Source organism: Mesoplodon mirus (genome assembly GCF_964341445.2).
Source record: "Mesoplodon mirus genome assembly, chromosome: 16".
In the NCBI taxonomy this organism is placed as follows: domain Eukaryota; kingdom Metazoa; phylum Chordata; class Mammalia; order Artiodactyla; family Ziphiidae; genus Mesoplodon; species Mesoplodon mirus.
Genome location: NC_138992.1, coordinates 42,862,083 through 42,881,308, shown reverse-complemented (window position 1 = coordinate 42,881,308; position 19,226 = coordinate 42,862,083). Strand labels below are relative to the sequence as shown.

Genomic DNA, 19,226 nt, shown 5'->3' with positions numbered 1-19,226 from the left:
TCACGTATCCCACTGCAAATCATCTTTCATTTTTCCTTCTGTTGACCTGGATATTATTTCTTTTCAGAAACAGGAAAAAAACCGAACATCTGTGTCTCCTTCCAATATGCTACACATCTGCGCGTTTTGTGGCGGGTCTTCAAAGTTCAGTTAGTAACCCACGGACGCCATTCATCTTCTTGTTAAAATGTCTACTGCTGTAGCCAATGCTCATGCCCTTGAGGGTTTTCCTCTTTTTTTCCATTATTGTATATAAAGAACATTGTGACTTTTAATGTTAGCATTTTTGCTTTCAACAGCAATTAGCAATCTCTTGGTTTGCTGTTTGGTAAAGCATCGGTTAATGAGGTCATCTAGTTTAAAATCCCAGCTACTGGAAAATAACAAGGAGGAGGTCAAATCTATCATTTCATGTTATATTTTCTGCTCTCTTTTCAGTTCTCTAAGGAAAAGAAATCTTTGTTATCCACAATAAGTCATTACGACCCGTTACTGGCCCTCTGTTTTACTAACACCTCAAGATACAGTTAGGTTCTCTCTTGCTGAAGTACTGAACCAGGATAGTTCACCTATAAACAAACAAACAAACAAAAAACAACTTTGAGCATCTGAGGATGAGGAATTGGTTTCACGTTGGTTGTGTTGTCTTTCCTCTGACAGTTCTGAGTGCACATCTAGCGAGGGGTTGTCTCTATGGTGGAAGGGGTCCCCGGGGTGGTCGACCTCGGGGTGGCTGCTGGTGGTGTGTCCATCGGGCTCCCGGCCCCACTGTTAGGCGTGACGGAGGAGCTGACAGCAGGCGTATCCCCCTGCTGCTGGGCTTGCAGGGTCTGTCCACAGATGTGGTGGTGCTTCTCCCAGTCTTTGTGCTGGCAAAACGAGCCACAGTATCGGGCTGTGTTACAGCCGCTGCAGGTTTCACTCGCTTTACGGCCACAATTCCAGCAACTCTATTGGAGAAGGCAGAAGAAAGTGAAATCCCAAATTATTACATTGACCAGGCTAAAGTCTAAGGAAATATGCTAGGCAGCACTACCCCCTTATTTTTCAGAACTATAAGAATGAAAAATCCAGGTGTGTATGTGTACACACACTCAACACCCTGAAGATGCAGGTTTTGGTGTAACTGCCCAGACTTTTCTGCCAAAAACTATTATGACATCTAAACAAACTGGTTGAAGCTCTTTTCCATTTTTACTATAAAAGCCCTTCCCTTTAGGTTTAGTTATCTTCACATCTAAATTCTCTGTTCACCCATACGAACAACTGCCTACATCTAAATTTTCTCCTTTCTAATACGACTACCACCATGGAAAGACTCAAAGATAGCACTCCTGGCAGAAGCTTCTTCCTTCTAGACACTAACAGGAATCACAAAGGGACTATGCGGATGCTCTATTAGACTCAAAGGAAAATAATGGACTAGATAGAGGATTCTATCCTCTGCTCTACCACAGACCAGAAAAAGTAGGGCATGTGTTTAGTTCTTCCCACTGCAATCAGTTATTCACTGTACCTGACAACCAAATGGTAGGAAAGTCTCGAAACAATCCCCTTTACTTCAGCTCCCTGGAGATTGGATCCTTGGTTTGTTTTTTCTCTGATATATTCTAAGCACCCACAACAGTGCCTGATATATATAGTAGGTGCTCAGTAAATATTTGTGAAGTTTTAGGACCCTAGCAAGCCTACTGCCAATCTCCACTGGTGCTTTCCAAGAAGTGAGAAAAGCAGGCAGTGAGGCTGCCTCTGAGATAAAACGCATTGTGAATCTGGGGACAGACATACTAGAGATGGAAGAGCCCCTAAGTGGGACAGATCCTGGGGAATGAGGGAGTGTCAGGGAGGAGACTAACAATGACAGTGCCCTAAGGACCCTTCCAGGAGGAGGGGGAACCTCAGGAAGCCAACTTGAAACGTTTGTGCTTCCTTTGGCAAGACCATCCCCATTGTGAAATGTTATAGCAAGTGATCTTAGCTTTTACCATTTATCCTGTATCTTCCTTGGTTTTATTTTCTTGCAAAACAAACTTCCGACTGTAATCTGGTAACCCCAACCAGCTGACAGTATGTAGCTGTGTCACAGTTAAAATACATTTTTTAAAGCCCTGATGTATATGGATATTAAAAATCTCCCCACTATGTTCCCTGCAATTATTTTGCTTTCAGCATGTTGGTTGTGTGGCTTAAGGTGGGCTCATAAGCCTATTAAAAATGCCCCAGTGGAATGTCAGCCCATCACCCTGGTCTGTGTATGGCTTTACCACTGTGCAAAAATATGCAAAGCAATTTTTAGCACTCATTCTAATTTGGCTAAAAACTAAAGGAGCTCCTAGAGTCTTTCAAGTGCTGGAAGCCTAAAAACTCAAGAACTACAGCTTAAAACTTTTAGAAAGAGCTCAGCCCTATGTTCATATTTCTTTACCATTCAGAAAGTATGGCCCAATGAAGGGAAAAAAATTAAAACTTTAAGATCTCAAATTCTGGCCAATGGAAGGTGTTTTAAGTGAACATAGCTGAAGAAATCTAGAAGCTTGATTTATATGTTAATATCATAAATAAAAATGGAATTAAAATTAATAGTACCAGAACAAAGTAATTTTTTTTCCTACTTCCATTTAATTTAGCCAGGAAAATAGCTCAAAAAATATGTACCTCTGATCAGAGGCCTCATTACCAAAATTAGAAGCCCTTCTTTCTCAAAATTAATTCAATCTTATTTCAAGGACAATGGTTCCACAAAGGCCTGAACAAACAAGGGCCTGGCCCAGCCTCCAGAGCAGCGAGGTACGACACTCATCACTCAAGGAAGTTTACTTCCTTGAGCTTTAGGCATTTAGAATAATGCCAGCTGGATCCTGGAACAAACTCAGAAATAAGTGAAATTCCTAAATTACATCAGAAAATCCCAATTAGAGAACACAGACCCAGATCCAAAACAATATTTTAAGGAAATTAAACATCTAATCTGAGTTAAGTGGCTTCTTTAGGAAATACCCTGGTGTGAGTCCTATCCGCTTTCTGGCAGAGGCACATCTTGGCAGACACAAGGCAGTAACTGCCCAGTTCTCAATGGCTCCTTCAGATTGAAATCAGATGTAGGCAACCTTCTCAATTTAAGTTGATTAAACACACAGACTAAACCAGGTAATTACAAATGCATGTGTTGGGGAATGGAAAGAGGAGACAGAATGGGGACTTCTTTATTTTTTAAAGTGTTTTCAAAGATGGGAACAATTTTACAAATAAAAAAGTGGAATTGTGCCAAATATAGAAACAGATGTTTTGGATTATGAAGCTGCTGGGAATGGAGCCTTTTTGCCTAGCATCTCTGGATTCTGACCCAGGATTCAAGGGCTCTGGCTAGCTTTACCTCCAGTCCCACTCCAAAGTTGTTCAATCCCATTCATTCACCACCCACCACTGAGACAAAAACAACCTTTGACTTTAGGAAGGTGCAACAAAGAGCGAGTCAAATGAGCTGGTGGGAAAAAACCTGCATATTTTTATTGCTGTTGACATTGCATTGCCATGAATATATAGGGAACTTTAGCTCAAGTGTTCAACCAATGGAAATTCTCAAAGTGCATATTCCTCTTTAAAAGTTCATTAGAAGACAGACACAGCAATTTCTTTTAATTTCTCCTGGGTGGCTCTACCAAATTTCCTGTTAACTAATCCATACCTGTAAGACTGATGCCTGACCACTGGCACTCGGCCTCTCAACCATCACTTCTGGGAACTGTGCAATGTGCAGAATCTTATGAGTACTCTAATTTTAACCATTTTAAGTTTCTAAGCTTTCTGCCATTCACAAAGGTGGAAACTGCAAATTGTGTACGATACCCAGGGGTGTATCTGTAGGGCAGAGATTAAGGTGGTCAATGGCTTAATCTAATTTTACATTTTTCAATTTGTGCTTTTCATATTCAGGCTTGTATTACCTGATAGTTGCTTATTTCTTTCATTCATTCAATCATTCATTTTTCATATAACTGAGCTTCCCTTTCAGTCCTCTAAGCAATGATGCTGGTGACTGAATTACTAAAATAGTACAGAAGTCTTGAGAATACCATTTCATAGCAAATTTCATTCCCAAAGCCCATGGCACTTTATAGTCTCCCTTTATTTGTGATAATATTATTCCCTTTTCAGCATAAGGAATGTTTTCCTCCCTATTATGGGAATCAGCAATTGGCCAAAATTAGGCTAGGACTCATATGAAAAATAGGAGGCAGAACACAACCCTCCCTTTTCTAAATGTACTGGTACTACATAGGGAAATGGAAATGATGAGTTGAAGCTTTTGGTGCCAAAGCTGCATGTCAAAGATTGTTGACACTTGTTTCATATCAGCAATTCTTTTTTGTCCCTAAGAACAAAATTATTTCCTTCATCTTGTTATTTTAGATACAGAGAGAATGGTCTTTCTGTCCTACCAGCAAAATAATATCCTTTCTGGTTCTTACTGTTGGAAATTCCTTTTACCAGAAACAAAACATTTTCTCCTAAAAAGTTTCTCCAGGTCTCACACACCTATAATTCTCCAGAAAAACCCTTGCACGCAAGTGATGTTCAATGAATAAAGTAGAATGATTAGAATTAAAATTCCCAAAATGTAAATAACTTTTATAGTAAATGATTTGCCTAGATATGAAATTACATAGGCAAGGTTTGATTCACTCAGGTCTTTGCACTGCAAACCAAATACTCTTTCCAAAATGCCAAGCTTTACCTATTTCAGATCTTTCTTAGAGACTGTTTTGGCAGGAATAAGGTTAGGAGGGCACTTCAACCCTGAAAGTAGACAGAGGTTGGACCAGGAAGTTGGAACACCAAAGACAAGGTATCATGGTGTGTAATGGAAATGGCTTCCAATTTTGAGTGGCTTCAGTCACCCTTTCTTGGTTTTTCACTTCCAACTATATCACTTAGTGGCTTCAGAACTACAGGCAAGTTACTTAACCTCGTAGAGTGAGAGTACCTATAAAGTAGGAATCATAATGATAGGGTTATTCAGGATTATGTCAGTGCTAACTGAAGTGTCCTGATGTTCGGTGGGTCCTGAATAAATGGCAGGAACTAACACCACCTCCTCCTCTTGGCACTGGCTGAAAGCAAATGAGACTACATACCATCTCTGCATGGCACAACCTTTACAATTAGAAAGCTCGTGGCCCTGTGCCTCCCCTGATAGGCATTGACAGCTACACAGACAGAACATGAGCTTACTTCCACTTATACGTCATTAGTGGCCAGTTACTTTTTCTCCTTCCTCGCTGTCCTCCGACCTTCTGAAGATTTACCACTACTGACTTTTTCCCCATTCCTCCTTTTTAAAAAAAACTTCCCTTATTGAAAGTCCCTCTAACTTTGGTTTCAAGATAATAAAACTCTGTTTCTTATACTATAACCTCTTCCTCTTCTTGTTTTTCATTTTCCCCTAAATACTTGGCAAGGAGGGAAGTTGGCATAAAGAAAAGAAATATCCTTTCCTTCCTACACTCTCCCTTGGCAGTCATGGTCTTAAACCATTAGCTGTAAGAAAATGACTCTCAAACCTTCCTCCAGCCTTCATTTCCTTCCTGAGCTGCTGTCTCTTATTTTCAACTGCCTGTTCTATAGCGCCACCAGGATGCTCCTCTGTCACCCAAGTCAGTCATCCCTAAACCTGACTCTGGTGTGGTCCTTTTCGGTCACTGGCAATACTCAGGCCAACGACTTTGTCATCTCATTGGAAACTCCCCTGAAACCTCTCAGTGCCAAACCCTACAGACCCTGCTTCCCCCATGGCCTCCCTTCCTTTCCAATCTCACGGTTACTATTCCTTCCCTGCCCTTCCTGTTAGAATAGCTTCTTAATTGTTTTCATTTTTTTCTCTCTCTTACATACTCACACTGCTCTTTATAAGGTGACTTGTTTATAAAATACTTCTACTCATCTTATTTGTACCTCTCAACCACCTTGCAAAGTGAGTTATAAACATTATCCCAGTTTTACAGATGAGAAAACCAAAGTTCCAAGAGGTGAACCACTCCATATCATTCCAGGCCCAACAGACCATCCAATACACCATGAACATCTATGGATTCAGACAGCTGGTCTTCTAATAAATGAAACAAATAAGCAAAAATCTTAGGTAACATAGAATCAGCTCATACTGTGAGAGCTCCAAATTCTTCTGGGGATCGATAGGTCTGATCAGATTGTGAGGCTTTAATGGGAGCCATGCTGGGAGACTGTGTAGTAACTGTGTGGTGACTACCTCCTACTGAGCCCACTTAGTCCATCCCCAGAGTCTGGGCCGCACTGCACAGGATCCAATGGGGATGGCTCTATTAATTCTAGAGGGGGTAATGAAGATGAACCTCCCAGAGTGACCTGTTCACACTATTAGGGCTCAGCAGGTTCTGGAAACAAAGTTTAAAGGTTCAGTCAGTGTTTCTGCTTAAGTGCCACAAAACCACCCAATATAAGCGTGTGCACTTCTGCACTTATCTAGGAATAATGAATAAAGACTGTTTCAATCTGGGGGAAAATATCACGTTAGTGGCTTAAACTTGAAACTAACGATTGGAACAGCACAATTATTTGCTCTCTGTTCGAGGCTCAATTCCAGCCATGTGCTTTGATCCCCTAAGCCAGAACAAGTTACGGATCTCAAAGAAAAGCTGTGGCAGGTTCCTTTTGAAATAGTCCAAATCTAACAATATTCACTGGAAAAAAAGACTCTATATGTTTACAGATAGGAAACAGAAATGAATACAGAAAAAAATGAAACGGTTGAAGATGGCCAGATTCACTGAATTTCCTTTCTTTTGATTTATGCTAATGCTAGCATTACAGTCTTGATGAAATATGTAATACATGTTAAAAGAGAAAGTACAGAAAATGTCATTTGCCTGTGTCTGCCTAAGCAGTCCAGTGTCATTCTAACAGTTAGTAATAATGATTATTAGTCTATAAACCAAAGTGAATTTAGAGAACTGGATGGGAATACCCTGAAGGAGTCGAGTGTACTGCCGTGTGGCTACTAAAGAAGTGGCCTGAGAGGCAGGCACCTGGGCTGAGGATCAACATGCACTCTCCTGGTTTTCACATTAGACAGCATAAACTATTTAGGCCTTTGTGCTCTATCTGCCCTTTCCAATCTACAGAGGAAATCTGTCTGTCTAGTTGAATTAAATAACTGATTTGAACTTCTTTAAATGTTTTAACTTTTGTTGTTTATTCACAAAAAAAAAAAATGAAGAAAGGTTACCTTTCACAAAAAAACCGCTGGGCAGATCAAAGCCAGTAAGTTTTTAAAGGTTTAATGCTTAAGGAAGATCACCTGATGTGTACACTCCAAACTCTGCATGTCTACTGAAAAACCACAACTCTCTCCCTTCCTTGTCAGCTGACCAATCATCAAATCCTGTCCATTTTATCTCACAGGTTCAATTTTCTCCACCCCCAGCACCACTGCCAACCATCTTCATCCAACCATCTTCCTCCTCATCTGTCTCCTAAAACAGATTGGTCCCTCCTTTTCATTTCCTCTCATCTCTCTCCACACTGCAGACTGCGTGATCCTTCCAAAACACTCATCAGCCACATAGTCATCCTGTTTTCAAAGCCTAGCAAAGCTTGCCTTCCCATCTTCTCTGTACGAAGGCACTGACGTGCGCATGGCCCAAAAAAGCAGTGATGAGGCAATGTGGGGGTGGGGTGGGAGGTGGGTGGAAGGTGGCTGCTGAACAGCTCCTGATTATCCTTAAGTATCAGATGAAACAAAAATTTTTCCCAGAAGCCTTTACACTAAACTCTACTAAGACTCATAATTTAGTGATCTGACCCTTCTAATGAATTATAGTGAACAAGAAGGTAGGAACCACTGTATCTTCAGTGCCTAGCGCTGTCCCCGACATAGAATAATTTGCTATTGACAGAATAAATAAATAAATGGATATAATTTAGAGTAATATGTATCAAATAACAAACTGCCCTGGGCAGGTTGCAAACCTGATTTTTTTAAAAAATGTCCATAGGGTACAGTTTTAAAATCTGTATCCAAAAATGACCTTCATGATGCTTATTTCATTGTTCTGGAACAATGTAAGGACTGACAGCATGCTGAGAGCTCCAGCGTGGATCCTGCCAACCCCTAGCTGCATGACTAGCCATGTGAGCTTCCTCACCTGCAACATGATAAAATGATTACATCTCAAGGTTCTAGCCACCATATGAGATGAGAAAACCAAAGCTTTTAGAGGTTTAGTGGTTTTCTTGAAATCACAGAATTATAAGAGATGGAGCCAGGAATTAAATGTGGCTCTCTGGCTCCCAAACCTTTCCTCCTAGCATAGTCTACTTTAAAATCCTTGAGAAATGTCACCGAAGACAAGGGTAGTGCTATTAAAGATCAGTTTCTCAAGATACCCAAAAAGAAAGAAAGAAAAGAGTTACTTTAGAAGATCACTCATATCTAGGTTATTTCATCCTATCTACTATTTCTAGTTACTGCTCGATACACCATATTTTTATAATGCTCAATACCAGTGTCAAGCTCATATATTTTTCTGGATAAATATTAGAAATAAAGGTACACAGCTTATAGATACTAAAGAAATACAGCATTATTAGCCAAATATAAAGACTTAATTCTCAATTTCTCCAAGATATTTATCTTTAGAATTTAGTGACCTATAAAATACTCTTAACATGCATAACAGCCCTAAAACGTTCATATGAAAGTGATAATGTTTTAATGATGGTAACAACTGTGCCTCACAGTATTACTAACTTGAATAGAGCAGGACAAATTCTGTCCAAAAGATGCTAATAAAATTTGTGTTTTCTTTCAAAAACACAATACAAAGTCTTTAAATATCTTAGCCATAAGATGTCAGTAAAATTGAATTTATGTCTAGTTTAATTCAACAATGGAAAAGTCTGCAGTTAAAGGGTAGATACACTTCCCTTTGTCCCTCTTTTCCCGAGAAACTTTCGAATGTTGAAAATCAATTGCTTTTGTCCCCTTGTTATTCATCTGCTACACATTAAATAGAAACTCTGGGTATCGAATAATTCCCACAGGGTCTTTCATCTACAGACAAGCCTGGTACAAATTAAATTCTTACTCTCCTTCACAAATTGTAGATATGTGTTTTAGTGGACCGTTGATTTATCAGCTTATGCTGTTGCTAGTTCAGCATGGTGTGACTAGCTAACTGTAGTCCTTATCTAAGGGTCCTTTGGGCTGGGGATTGTGGTGCTGTGTTAATTAATGCAGAGCGTTACCATGTTGCTCTGACTTTAGTCTCTGTTGAAAAGGCATTCTGTTAGACACTGTGCTTTAGTTACTTCCCAGATCCTTCTGCCATTTAGGCTACGTGTGTATGTGTTTTAAATATACTGTAATAACACTAAATAATATTACCTCTGGCAGTGATGTTATGCTATGAAATGACCATCATAATGGTTATTACAAATAATGTGCAAAAACAGACTGTGCAGAAGATCTCTTAGAAATGTTTGATGCAAGCATTGGTTTAGCATTGGACTTCAGAACCAATAGTTAAGAAAATGACTTTGATCCCTGGCCTGCAATATGTCTTCAGACTACACAGCTTACACAGGGTCTCTCTCCTAAATCCCAGCTGTTAGAAGGAAACCACACACATATGCTAACACACACACACAACAGAGTTCTGAATCTAAATAGTGCTAGGAAGTTCTAAGAATTTCACTTTAATCTGTTACCCACCAAATATATTAAAAACCTTTTATGGCAGTTGTTCCTTTAGGCCTTTAATAAAAACAAAATTTGATCAGCTCTTGGTCAACTCCACAAGTGCCAAGCCTCTCCGAATTACTCCAATTCCCCACCCCCCCCCAAAGATTCGTTTGTCTCAACTCCAATATCCGCCTTTACTTGTGATCTCCTGAAATCGAAAAGGCCCGCCCTCATTAACGGAAGCATCTCCCCAGGGAGTCTTCCATCAGGCCCCTCACCTCGCTCGAATCTTCCTGCTGGTTGATGACAGCGAGAGCGTCCTCCGCCGCCTGCCGCTTGGCCTCGGCCACCGTGCGCTCCATCTTGGCGCGCTCCGAGGTGATCATATCGTGCGCCTTCCGCTCGGCCTCGGACACGGCCTTCTGCAGCTCGGTCATCGCCTGCCGCTTCACCTCGTTGACCGCCTCCTCTGCGTGCCAGGCGGGCCGGACCGGACAAGAGAACAGCTCTCTGTTAGCGCGGGACCTGGGCTACTGATCGCTGTTACACAGAATGCTAGACAACACGCATGACTTTCATCCCAATTACTGGGCAGTTCTTCCGGCTGTCTAAAGAACCACATTTTGGAAATTCATTTTAAGAGAGCAAAGGGTGAGATTTTTTCCTTTAATTTACACTCCTGGGAATATCTTTTAAACTACTGTAGCATCACTACAACTTTTCTACCAAACTAGTACCCCAGAAAGGATTCTGAGACCAGACTAAGTAGACAAAAGGCGAAAATAACCACAAGAAACCTGCCTGGATAATTCAGACACATGAAGAAGGTGTTTTGCTACAATGCAATAGGTTAATATGAACACAGGGAGTACAGGGGTAAAGCTTTCAGGGAAAGAGAGGAAGGGAATAGATTTTACACAGACACATATGTAAATGCAAAGTTATTTTGCTAGTAAAAGATACAACACAATAACGAGAAGGTATCTCATAACAATTAATTCAATGGAGACCTTTTAAAGAAAATTGAAGATGAAACATACAGAAGATCCAGCTTTTCTTTTTCTTGTCATTTCCTGAGTAATGTGGACATATGACTCTATAGACTAAATGGTAGGGATTAAAAAAAGATCATTTTCTCATTTCCAGACTTTCAGCTGTTGTCCATCTACTGAATCAAATATAAACAGTCTTGCATAACCAACTGCTGCACTGGACAAATATAATTGAATCATACTGCAGGCCAAAACAATCAGGCCTGACTACAAACCTGCAAGGTGTCAAATTAGCTCTTTATTTTTGGCTGTGGAAAGGGTGCAAAGATTTGACTAATGTACAACATAAGATTGACAACTAAAACAAGTAATTTCCATTTTAAAAAATTAACTGTTCTAATTAACAAGGGAAAATATCCTCCCCCTGAATTAGTTTATCTAATTTTCATCTTTATTCAAAGCAAAATGACAATGATTAATTGAAAATTTAATAAGCAGTAATTATTAACTTGGCAAACCTACTACCAATTAACACTCTATTAAAACTAATTATGGCATGTTTCATTCAAGTGTTTGCACTTAATTGTTTCACTCACTTGAAAAGCACCTTAATTAAATGTTCTGTTTAATTAAAAACATAGATTCCTAATAAAAATGTTTTATTGTAGATTAAAAATGTTAAGAGATGCAAATACTCCTATAGTTCCTTAAATTTCTATAGTTATATTTCACACATCCATAGTTCATGACTTGAGGATCATGAAAAGCCCTCCACTAATAATTAACCATGGTGACTTTTGTAGCCTCCACCATTTTCCCAGAATTATTTCTGAAGTTTGTTCATTCATTTGTAATTACTGTCTGCTAGATTTTATAAACTAAATTATAGGGAAAGATCCAGACTGGAAATATTAACTAAAATATGTTAAGCCTTTGTTGGTTGCTTTAAGATATGTATTTAAAATCTGAAAACAGAGCACTGCACAGAGCTGGCAGCACCTTCTTCACCAGGAGGTGAAAAGATGCCTTTATTATCCTATCATAAATGACTTGGGGCACCAGGGAAGCACTGCCCTTCTAACTATACAGTCAGGGTCTAATTTGGTTTGAATATTCAAGGTGAATTAAAATTCTATCTAAGTGGTAATACAGGACAATAATTTTTGCTTACGATCAAAGCTGTAGCTTGACTAATTGTATATGCAAATCAGGCAATTTATATTTAAATTATGCATTCCTATTCTAATCCCACAGGCACATACAGATCAGCAAAGAGAATTGGTAGGACATGTGCAAGGTGCTTGAATATTTATTACCAACTGCAAACATTCACTGATCGTTTGAAAAAGAAATATACTGAAGAAAACAGTTGCAATTTAAAAACTATATTTATGGTAGACTTTTTCCAATTTTATAAAGACCTTTAAACTTCAGAGTGTATTTTGTTATCTTTGCGGTTGCTTTTAAAAATACTACTTTTAGGGGAAAACTGATATGGCCTTCGACATTTGTTAGGACTCCAAATATTTAATATGTATATCATTATATTATTATATTGTATTATTAGGATTACATGCAAACTTTGAATAGGGTCTGTAGGTTAAATAATTGTGTTGTATGAATGTTAATATCCTGACTGTGGTAACTGTACTGTGGTTACATAAGAAAATGTCCTTGTTCTTAGGAAATACACACTAAAATGTTTACGGTAAAGGGACATCATGTCTGCAACTTACTCTGAAGTACTTAGGTGAAAACTATAACGCACAACAGAAAAAGAGGGAAGGAAAGAGGAAGAGAGAAACAGAAGACATCAAAGCAAATATGGTGAAATAGGGAAAATTGGGAGAAAGGTATATGGGATTTTTTAATACTATTTTTTGCAACGTTTTCTGCAAGTTCGAAATCATTTCAAAATAAAATGGTGCAAAATATTACATGATGTACTTTCAAGCACAGGATATACTTTTTGCAATTATAATTTTCTCTGAAAAGAAGATGCATGGGTTAGAGTACATTCAATTTTAGAGCTCTGCCCCTTTGATATATTTCAAATGCTTTAAACTTGATTTTATTTACTTATCTTTTGTCACAAAGGTAGTGTATAATAGTTTCATTGCAAAGACACACTTTATAGGTTTTTTCCTAGGGAAAAAAAAATGCCCACAGCCAATTTTAGACTCCTGGGGGAAAAAGCTTTCAAATTTTAACAGGCTGAGTGTAGATGTCCCGTTCTGCCTTTGGTGTTTTCCTCATGTTGGAATGCCTTGACACTTCGGACACTAGAAATGCTTTCTAAGAAGCCTGTAAAGATGAATATTATAAGCAGTTACTTGAGACTTCCAGATGAAACTGTCATCTATACTTTAGAGATTCAATATACTCCTTAAAATTTAGCATCTATCCATAGAAAACTGTTCCCAAACTGTTTTTATGCAGCAGATTAGGGATATCACTATCCCTAAGATAGTGATAAGAATACGAATTTAATGGACACTACTTCCAAGTCAGATTTTAGACTGAAGACCTAATGCCGATGGATAGGCACATATTAAAAATATTTGAAACATGGTTTGATAAGGTTTAACCCTTCTTAGAAAATGCATGGACACCACATAAACAAGTATCGTTCTTCCCCTCCTCTGAGTCCCCACGATGCAAAGTACACCCAGAACTGGTTTCAGAAACCCACAAAACAGACAAGTGAAGAAAAATAATAGTGGACTCAATAGATTACAACATGTCAAGTTAAAAAAAAAAAAAAACTGATTAAGTGGAAAGTACATAGTGAAGTTTTGAATCTGCTTCCAATTGCTTACCACTTATGGTAGGATTTCCTTTGTGCACAGCTATTCAAGTTGACTTTCCAACAAAGGTGGTATATGCAGAAAAATCTGCTCTCACTTCACAGCAGTCAAACAAAGGCTTGAGTAGATAATAGCACAGAAGGAATTTGGACTGCACGACTTCACTGTCAATTTTTCTTTATGAACTATCAAGATTTAACTTAAATACACATAAATAGGGAAATGCAGAGATTCTATCCCTCAACATAAAAAGTCATCCTTGTGCTATCCAAAATGGCAACTCTTTGTACCTATTATTGGAACAAATTGAACTGACAGCTTAAAATTGGGGAAGAAAAATGGTCAGAAGAAAGATGTAGCAATTCCTTCTCCAGGTAGGTGGCACCCAGCACATTTTAACATCTTACGAGTATCCCATGACTATTATCCTGGTAGAAAATCTTCTTCTTAGAGGCAATGCTCTAAATCTGGTAAGACTATACAGATTATATATATATATATATATATATATATATATATATATATATATATATATATACACACACACACACACACACACACACACATATACATATACACATATATAAACCTTAACCTTTAGGCTGAATGGATCTACCTGATTTGTATACTGGACATGCAAGAGATCTTTCTCTGGTTCTTAATCTACGCTGCTATACTATCAGATTTTGAAACTCCTTGTCACACTTACAAAAGGAGTTATTTCTTAGAAAATTAAAAAAAAAAAAAAAACAACCACAAAACTCGAACAAGAGTCAAGGGACCAGAGTCACCAAGTTGCACAGAACTATAGACATAGCTGTGTCAAATCAAAACCCAAATAGAAATCTTCTGTGGGGAAATAACCCTTTCCTCCTTGATTGGGGTTCTCAGCCTTATACTCATCTGATCGTCTGCAGAAACAGCATTTTCCAGTTTCTCAACTCAGACAAACTATTTTAACAGTTGGGAGTTATAGTAGCTCAAAGCCACATTATGTGTTTGCAATGTCATTTTTAACTCTTGAGACAGGTTTGTGCTTTATCTCCTGAGTTGGTTTCTTTTTAAAAATAAGGTTTTGGCTCAACTTTTACAGGGCTGGTGTTCTACCAAGATTCTGCCAGATCTGAACTTCTTTAAGCCCAATAAGTCAATGAGTCATCAGAAACTTAAATCTACTTCAAAATGCAGAACAATATCCCTTAATGAAAATCAGATAGTATAGATGGAAAGGAAAAGTTGAAATTTAGCAACTTTGTCATTTAACTTAATTTAGTTCTGGTCATTGAATATTAATTAGCACAAAAGATCAACTTTAAAAACTGGTTGTAACCATAAAATTTCTGAGTGCCTCAGCAAGTGAACTAGATTTGCTGTGATACTTTTAAAAAGAATTCAGGAGATATATGTCAATTATACCCCAATTAAAAAAAAATTAGAAGAGAAGGCTGAAGTAAAACACCAGACGTTGTTTTCATGAAGGAAAAATTGCATGCAATCTGAGACCTCAGGCTTCCAGCCTGAAACCATTATAGCCCCTGAAAAATGGGGTTTATAACAGAAGCATCACCAGACTCTCATTACAGTAGCACTAGCAGATGCTACTAAAATAAAAACTATTTCATTTTCTAATCAGGCCTGGTTTAAGAATATTCATCAGGATTTTTAAATTTTGTGTGTGGGGGTTTGTTTTGTTGTTGTTAGCAGTAAAGTCCCTTCTTGTCATTCTTCACGTCACTTCATTAACAACTGCACACAGCTGCCAGAACACTAAATTCGTGTTTTTAAACAATTCTTACCAGCTTTCTTCCAGATCTCCTCTGGCACATATCCAGAAGCAGGCCTGTGAAGGAATTCCCGATGTGCATCTATGAAAAGGATAAAAATCGGTGGAGAGAGGAGGAAAGCACCATAAGCACTGTTATGCCATTACACAGGGTAGAAGCAAGCAATGCCCACTATCTCGGCTTCTCTACAAAAACATAGTTTTAAAAGGCTGGGCATTTCACTTCTAAAAAATAAACAAAAATAGCAAGACCAGTCATCAGAGTGCAAGGAAAACAGGTCATTGGTCTAAATGCCTTGTATGCTCAAAGCCAAAACAACTCTAAATATTTCATTATACAATATGATATTTGGGAACACTGTTCCCAACACTCCTTAAGTATGGGAATTTATATGGGTATATTTTATTTTATTAAAGAAAATAAACTGTATCTGGTAATTTTCTTTTTTTTTCAAAGTCAAATTGGTAGTTAGAAAGTCAAATGTTAGGGTAACATAATTTTCACACGGCTCTGATTCTACCACCTTTCAATAAATAGTGAGCCTGACTCCATGGCTAACCGGATCTAACACTTAGTTACTTTAAAAAATCTTGATGAGCATTAAAAATTCTCACAAAAGTAGATCATATGGATTTGACACGGATGCAAGCAAGCAAGAATCATTAGAATGGATTCACAGATAGCCAGTTGACCAAATATAACTACTACATGACATGCTTTCTGGAAAAAAAAAAAAAATGAAGTTCCACTTTAAGTGAAATGCTGTGCTTCTATGCTGGCCAAATTTTAAAAGTTTGAGGAAACGGATCATAATAAAGCTGATGTAGAAATGCTCACCTCCAAAATAACATCTTCATGAGAATGACATGAAACATTTTATATATCTTTTTATATATGCTTGAAAGTAAAGTGTACAGTCTTTCAGAGATAAAATATGCACTAAACTTCTTCCATACTGGATTTTCAATTGAAAGTCTATGTATTTAGAAGTTTGAGGGGAAGAAAAAAAAATCATTTTAACTTTTATAAATACAGCAATCTTTCAACCCATGATAAATTTCAAATAATTGAAGTTTTCTCTACATGTATAAGAAATGTTAAGTAGCAGACTTTTTAAAGAATACTTTATCTAATGTATGATAAAGATCAAAATAAATTCAGTCCTGTCTTCTATATTTCATGGAGCTACAGAATGAGAAAAGCACAATCGATTTATCTAACTATATATCATTTTATATTTGAATGCCTTAGACACATTTGAATATTGTGAATCCTTTGAGGGTACATAGATTATCAGTTGGCCAGAACATAAAATTTCCACAACTATTCTGAATTAGCAAAACCTTATTATAGCTTAGTGAAGGGCATATGGAAACTCTCCGTACTATCTTTGCAATGTTTCCTTAAGTCTAAAATTATTCCAAATATAAAAAAAAATTTTAAGTTTACATTATAATTTTATGACTACTTGATAATCAAATGGACTGGAAATACCCATGCATTCTCATGTACACATTCATTTCTATACAGTAAATGATGAAAAGCAAAATGTCTTTATTTAAGTAATTTTCATTTGCTAAAGAGCTTGATAAAACCGTTTGATGCATATACGACTTCAAAGAAATATCACGTGGCTAATTAGATTTGTCAAAATTACCTTTCACATCATTATAAAGTGCAGTCAAGTTCAAGTTCACATTTAGCCACATGACACAGTGAAACAGAGATTTACTTAAGACAACTTTTAGATATTTATTTTTAGGAGAAAAGGCTTTGGCTTAAGAATAATTTACTGGATAAGAATAGATTTGTAAAGTCTGAAAACAAACAAAAAAAATGCTTTCTCCACAGTAGAAAAAAAAAAAAAAAAAGAAAAAAAGTTTTTTCCATTTACTGGGTTAAGGAAAGAGTTATAACTTTATAAAAATTATTTTTTAATGGGGCATTATTATTACAGGGAACAGGAAAAGTGATGTTAAGTTATCCAAATACTAATTACCAGCCCTAGGCAGCACAGGCAGAAGAGTTAGTTCTAAAGCCCAGAGAAGGTGAATCTTGGCTTTGCCACCTGCTCTCCCTGTGACACTGGGCAAGTTAGTTTCTCCATGTCTCAGTCACCACATCTGTAAAGTGGGGACAATACTACCACATTTGAGATTGCTGCTGTGAGGACTCAGTGAGGTACTTCCTACTACATGCTTGGCATGGCACATCCTAAACTCTGATTAGATGTTAGTGCTACTCCCATCATTATTATTTAGCAGATTGCCCAGTAAGAATGGATATACAGTCATCCTTTGGTATCTGACGGGGACCAAGATCCGAGGATGTTCAAGTCCCTTCTATAAAATGGCATAGTGAATAGTGCTGCTCTGAACATAGAGGTGCATGTATCTTTTTGAATTGCAGTTTTATCCAGATATGTATATTCCCAGGATTGAAACAGAAACAGACTCACAGACATAGAGAATAGACTTGTGGTAGTCAGGGGCAGGTTGGGTGGGGGAGGGATGGATTGGGAGCTTGGGGTTAGCAGATGCAGACTATTATATATAGAATGGATAAACAACAAGGTCCTACTGTATAGCACAGGGAACTATATTCAATAACCTGTGATAAACCATAATGGAAAATAATTTTAAAAAGAATGTGTATATATATATGTATAACTGAATCACTGTGCTGTACCACAGAAATTAACAACACTATAAATCAACTACACTTTAATTAAAAAAAGAAAAAAGCATGGTATTTGCTTTGGATGCTAATTTGTTTGCTACACACATCCTTTCCTATACTTTAAATCATCTCTAGATTACTTATAATTTATAACACAATGTAAATGCTATGTAAATAGCTGCCAGCACATGGCAAATTCAAGTTTTGCTTTTTGGAACTTTCTGGAATTTTTTTTCCCAAATACTTTTTTTTTTTTTTTTTTTTTTTGGTGGTACGTGGGCCTCTTACTGCTGTGGCCTCTCCCGTTGTGGAGCACAGGCTCCGGACGCGCAGGATCAGCAGCCATGGCTCACAGGCCCAGCCGCTCCGTGGCATGTGGGATCCTCCCGGACTGGGGCACGAACCCGTGTCCCCTGCATCGGCAGGCGGACTCTCAACAACTGCGCCACCAGGGAAGCCCTTTCCCAAATACTTTTGATGTGTGGTAGATTGAATCCATGGATGTGGAACCTGCAGATATGGAGGGCCGACTGTATACTTATTTTCTTATTTAAAAAAACTAAGGTGAGAAGAGCACCGTAAAGTTTCTTTTTTCACCCAGCACTGACATCCAAAGGGCACAAAACTTCAGACAAAACCATTGAAAAGGTTTGGATTAAGTAATATACACCAGTGAATTTTTACTCCCTCAGTACATGTCACTTGGGGAGAGAAGTTATGTCTATAGTTAGCAATTCACTGTCTGAACCCTTGATGGGAAGTCCTCAAACTTCTTAGATGATAACTTTTATAAATTTTATTCAAACCTCATGAATAGCCCCCAAATTTGCTCAAAGATAGATAATGTACTGGAGTCAACTGTGCACCCACCGTCCCATGTGCTATACAGTCGGTATAGATCGTGAGGATCCATATGCCATATGGGAAAGTTGTGCTGTATTTCACCTTCTTGGCTACATTTCCCTAGAATTCTCAATGACACAATGTCATATTTGCATAGAGTCAAACTCCACCTAACCTAGAACCCTGATAGAAATACCAACTCCAATCAAGCAAAAGTTTTCTTAATCCTATCCTGCTTTATAAAAGAAAGTGTTTTTTTCTCAAAATAGCTGCAGAATATAAAGGCAAATAAATTTTTTATATAATACACACCTAATTACATATATATATATATATATACATATTTTACAATATCCCCTCCAGTTCTAAGTTACTGTGTCCTAGCTAAGCATTGGGTGTACCA

The 19,226-nt window shown here is 37.8% G+C and overlaps 1 protein-coding gene across 7 annotated transcripts in view; it reads right to left on the bottom strand.

Moving 5' to 3' along the window:
- Positions 1-402: 402 nt before the first annotated feature.
- The window catches only part of RUNX1T1 (RUNX1 partner transcriptional co-repressor 1), a 135,405-nt gene continuing 116,581 nt past the window's right edge, over positions 403-19,226 (bottom strand). For all 7 annotated transcript variants that reach the window (XM_082601508.1, XM_082601509.1, XM_082601511.1 and 4 more), the window contains 3 exons: positions 15,314-15,382; positions 9,997-10,187; positions 403-950 (listed from right to left, as the gene is read on the bottom strand). In XM_082601508.1, the coding sequence (XP_082457634.1) occupies positions 675-950; positions 9,997-10,187; positions 15,314-15,382 (536 nt within the window). In that variant the 3' untranslated portion in view covers positions 403-674. The remainder of the gene's footprint in view (positions 951-9,996; positions 10,188-15,313; positions 15,383-19,226) is intronic.